This window comes from Entamoeba invadens, assembly GCF_000330505.1.
Source record: "Entamoeba invadens IP1 unplaced genomic scaffold scaff_1105074725183, whole genome shotgun sequence".
NCBI classification, from domain to species: domain Eukaryota; phylum Evosea; order Mastigamoebida; family Endamoebidae; genus Entamoeba; species Entamoeba invadens.
Genome location: NW_004443692.1, coordinates 467,760 through 472,673, shown reverse-complemented (window position 1 = coordinate 472,673; position 4,914 = coordinate 467,760). Strand labels below are relative to the sequence as shown.

The 4,914-nt window shown below is 38.8% G+C and overlaps 2 protein-coding genes across 2 annotated transcripts; one reads left to right on the top strand and one right to left on the bottom strand.

Moving 5' to 3' along the window:
• Positions 1-14: 14 nt before the first annotated feature.
• EIN_179290 (hypothetical protein) lies at positions 15-3,793 on the top strand (the record flags this gene model as incomplete). Its single annotated transcript, XM_004260655.1, has 2 exons — positions 15-3,593; positions 3,641-3,793. Coding segments are annotated over 2 exons (3,732 nt in total), but the record flags the coding sequence as incomplete, so codon positions are not given.
• A 461-nt stretch (positions 3,794-4,254) lies between these two features.
• On the bottom strand, positions 4,255-4,914 carry EIN_179280 (heat shock protein, putative; the record flags this gene model as incomplete). The annotated part of the gene is made up of 1 exon (XM_004260654.1): positions 4,255-4,914. A coding segment is annotated over one exon (660 nt), but the record flags the coding sequence as incomplete, so codon positions are not given.

Below are 4,914 nucleotides of genomic sequence, written 5' to 3'. Positions count from 1 at the left end.
ATTCGACTTGTTAGCAACACCACCTCTACTTTCTTGGATATCACGACACGAGCATTTTCTTGTCGGATGTGTTATATCAACTTTTATCACAAATTGCCGCAACTAAAGAGAGTGGGATTGCACAGTACGACTTACTGAAGAAGATAAAAATTGACAGTCGGAACATCACGTATTACATCAACAAATTAGTCGAAGCGGGGTTAATCAAGAAATTTCCGATTTTAAAGAACTCGTGGAAACTTGTGTTGTCCCTTTTGTGCACGGACCCCACTGTTTCTGTTGGGAACAGTGAAGACGAGGTCACGCTGAACTACTGCGAGCAATTTAAACACATTTTGGAAGAGAATAGAGGAAAGAATGTGCCACAAAGTGTTATAAGAAAAGAACTTGGGCTCTCTGGATCTGCCAACAAAAAGAAATTTAGTTCCATTGGGAAGTTTGTGAGTCGCAAAGGGATTGGCGTGTGTTACCAAGCGAGAATAAAGGATGGCGGGAGAAAGGTATCGACCTTTTGGAAATTGCAAGAGGACAACGCCGAAGTGATGCCAAGTCAAATTGGGATGAGCCAAATTGGTGGAATTGAGAATGTCCCCCAAAGCCAACTTTCACAACTATTTCAAAGCCAAACACAAATGAGCCAAAGCGTTGTGTCACAATTGGAAGCTTCACAAATGGCTCAAGGCGATTCAACACAAATCACTGAAATAGCAAAAGAGAATGAAGACGATGAATCGTCGGGGTATATGGGGAAAAACAAAGCACTGTTGTTTGATTTATACAGCTTGGTGCGCGATACACCAGAAGGCGTGAGAATCAAAGACATTGCGACGAAACTTAAAATGTCAGTGAAGTTGGCAACACGACTCACACAGTTTGTATCTAACACCAATTTGTTTGGAATTTCTGTGACAATGGAAGGGAAGTTGCGATCAAAAACAGCTGAATATCGACTGTGGCTCAAAGACACGAAGAAGGAACCAACACCGAAAAAGGCCAAATCCAAAAGCACGGTGATCAATGTCAAGAATTCATCAAGTGAAGAAGAGTTTACCGAAGGAGATGAGAAGCCAAAAAGAGTGTTGAAGAAATCGACGACTACATTGAACAAAGATAGATCAAATTTCATCAATGAATATATCAAGAAGAATGGTGTTGTGGCACTCTCAGAAATAAGAAGAGAGTTGTCTGAACACGAAAGAGTTGTGGAACACCACAAGACCATTGTTCGGTTGTTACAGCCCGGTATCATAAAAGATGTGTTTGAAACGATTGAGCTCAAAATACCACTTGAGACTGGTGGGTTCCGAGCAACGAAAGTAGTGGTGATGAAAGATCTTGAGAATAAAAGTGAAAAGATTAAGGAGTACATCAAGAAGTCGTCCAAAGTGAAACCGATGGTCAAAAAGGAAGTTGAAACTGTCATTGAGATTGACAAAGAAAGTGTCAAGCAAGAAGGTAAAAAGGCTGTTGTAGTCAAGAAGTATTTTCATGGTCAGATCAAACCATTGATGATCAGAGTCAAAACCTGTTTTATTGAATTATGGGAATACATCTTTAAGAAAGGATCCCCGATGGTTGAGTATGAAGGGCAACCCGAAATGCTATTTGGTAATGTACAACAGTGTAAAGAGTGGTTACTCACAACAAACTTCAAGAAGATAGAAATTGGGTTGATGGACTTTGTTGAGAATTTGGAAGTTGGGATGTTCAATAAGTTGATTGGCATTGCAAAGGACGCCTGTCCGTTTGATGAGGAGGTCATCGAGTCTGGGGTGTTAGTGAAACAGTTACAAGAAGACCATAAAAGATTCATTTTAAGCAACAAAGTGTGGATCAAACGATTGAATGTTATTATCAGTGTGTTGCGGGATATGCGACTGATTGAGAGGAACTTGGAGTCCAATCAAAGTGATGGGATGGTGCTTGTCTCTGTGGGGACATTTTTCACGCAAAACACGAAGACGGGGGAGGTGAAAGCATATCTCACGCCATTTGAATCGAATGTGTTAGTGAACCAATTTTGGGTCAGTGTTGAAATGAAATCACTTCAACTTCCCACAGTCGACCCAGTTACAAACACTTCAAATGTTGTTGAGAGTATTGTTATTGAGGGGCTCCAGAATTTGGCCATTTTGAGTAAAGCAACGTTTTGGCAGACTGGATCGACTGTTTTAACAAAACCACAGCGGGCAATGATCTACCACCATATATACAACCAAGACGACAGTTTCGATTCGGAAAAGTTGTGCAGCGAAACGGGATTTTCCGAACAACAGTTGGCGTATGTGATAAACAAGTTCAGAGAGAAGTGTGCGAAGCGAGGGCAGCCTGTTGTGGACAAGAAGTTTAAGATCAGACGATATACAATTCCGATAAAGAAGAAGAAAACAAAGAAGGTAGCCGACAAGGAATGGTCTAAAGAGGAAGACAGACGTATTTTATTGGCGTACCGCATCTATTGGTTTGAAAAGAATGTCGAACAAAAGGAGGGAGACAGTCTACCCGATTATTTACCGGAAGGAATTTTGAAGAAGTTGACGAAAAAGGTCAACGCGAAGATGAAACAGATCGATCAAAGACTTAAAGAGCTTGTTGGACCGGATTACCAAGAATTTCTTGAGGAGGTCTTTGGTGAGAATGTCGATGACATCGACGACATAGAAGATGAAGTAATAGAAGGGAGGAGAAAAGAGAAGGAAATGTTTGTGACGGACTACTCGATAGATTTTACTAGTGTGGAAGAGAGAGATGCGATGTACCAGACGATGGCGTTGTTGAGAATGCCACAAGAAGACGTCAATAAAGCGGGGATTGATGTTATTAAGAAGTGCGAAGAACTCAAAGCCCCTATCAATCAACTCTTTGAAGGAAAATTTGTGAATAAAGACAAGAACCCACTGAACCCATTTTCTATGGCTTTCACACAGAAATTCTTGGGGATGCTCGAGTCGAAGAAACTCCCCGTTTCATTTTTTGAGAAGATCACAAGTGACAAAGTGAAGGGATGGGAAGTTATTCAACAATCCGATTTGAATTCGGAGACCATTGACAAAATCATGAAAATATGTGCGTTGAGGGAAGATTTCGACATGTTCATATTTCCATCGGAAGAGAAGCGAAGTGAGGAGATGGGCAAAAGTGTTGTTTTCTTTTGTGAGACAGACACCAACAACTTTTTATACGAGAAAGGGATTAACTGGAGTAGTTCGTTGTTGTACACTGAAGAACTTGGCATATTCAGTAAGTCACAACTTGGAATTCTGGAAACAATTAAGTCGGTGTTTGAAAAACTCGAGGAAGTACCTGGGAAGCAAAGCCCCACACTGAATGTATTTGTTGAAATGTTCCCAACACTTGCGAATAACAAGCGAGACATGTCGTTTGTCATTGCTTTTTTGTTATATAAAGGTGTCATTGTGAGAGAGTTAACGAAGCAATTGTTCAATACCAAAGTGATACAAAACAACGAGGAGAACAAAAGCGATGTGATTTATCCATGGTCTAAATTTGATGGGACTCTCGACGTCGAGTTGTACAACTCGTTGCTGCATCGAGTCAGGTGTTTTGTATTCCGGTATCCCTCCATTTCAGTTGTTTGTTCTTCCAATTTTCATACATCAAACAGTGAATTAACAACAAGGAAAATTTGTGTAAGGAGTTTCCCTTTTCAAAAGAAGAGACTCTTTGCTTGTTGCAGCAGTTAGTGGATGAGGGTGTGATTGAAATAAAGGCGAACGGATTGTTTGAAGATGGACTTTACCTCTTCCCGAAGTGTGACTCATTCTTTGAATAATTATAATTCCATTTATTAATATATTTATTAGTATTACATTCTATTTCAATGGTTTAATATATTATTGAGGAATTTGTTTATTTTTTAGGGTTTTTTCACTATTTAAGGGTTTTGAAACTCGAGAAAGTATTCAACACTTCACAAGAGTGGAGACACTCACTTTTTGGTTTGTGGACTATTGATTTCAGATGATGACAAGATTCTTGGAGATCCGAATAATGAGGACAACCTTTTTAACTGATGAAAAGTATTAACCACTTAGATTCTATATTCATAGTCTCATGTAAACAGTATTTAATTTATTTATTTAACTTTCTTTTTTTATTTGAGTTGAAAATAGATGTCTATTATTAATAATATTGTTCATTATTGAAATATGGCCAGACAACACTAAAATAATTGACTTTTAAAAATTATAAAGAAAATAATCAAGAAAATTACAAACAAAAACCACCCACAAACTAAATTTTTCCATTGAAAATATCCAAGAGTATTTTCCCTTTCTTCTTTAACTCGTCATCAGTAATGCTTTTGTGCTCGACAGGACAAGATACATTTGCTTCTGTTGTACTTTGTCTTGGCTTTGCGACTTTTGCTCTGACCATAAGTCTTCCATCGCTTTCAATACTAAATACAACCTCCACTTCAACATAGCCAGCTAGCATTGTAGGTAAATGGGTGACTTTGAAATCATTCAACTTTTTCTGATCTTCATAGATTTGAAGAAGTAAAGTGGTTTGATAGTCTGACGTTGTTACAAAGGTTTCTTTGTATTTACAGGGTATAGGACTTCCTGCTTTTAACATGTTAAATATCTTCATTTTGTTAGTCAGAGGGTCTTTCATTTCAAGACCAATGTTTTTTGCTAACAGCTCATCGCCAGCCAAAGAAAATAAGCCGGACTCGACTGCATTTGCACACTCCGTACACCCACGACATACAATCAATTCATAGTCCACGTTTTGTGTGTCAACTTTCGACATCCCAAAGTAGTCGACTAACAACTTCTTAACGGCTGGACACTTACAAGACCCACCAACCATCAAGACTTTGTCAATTGAACTCCTTGACCCAACGACAGCAATTGCTTGTTTAATCAACTTTTGACATCTCCCAAAAAG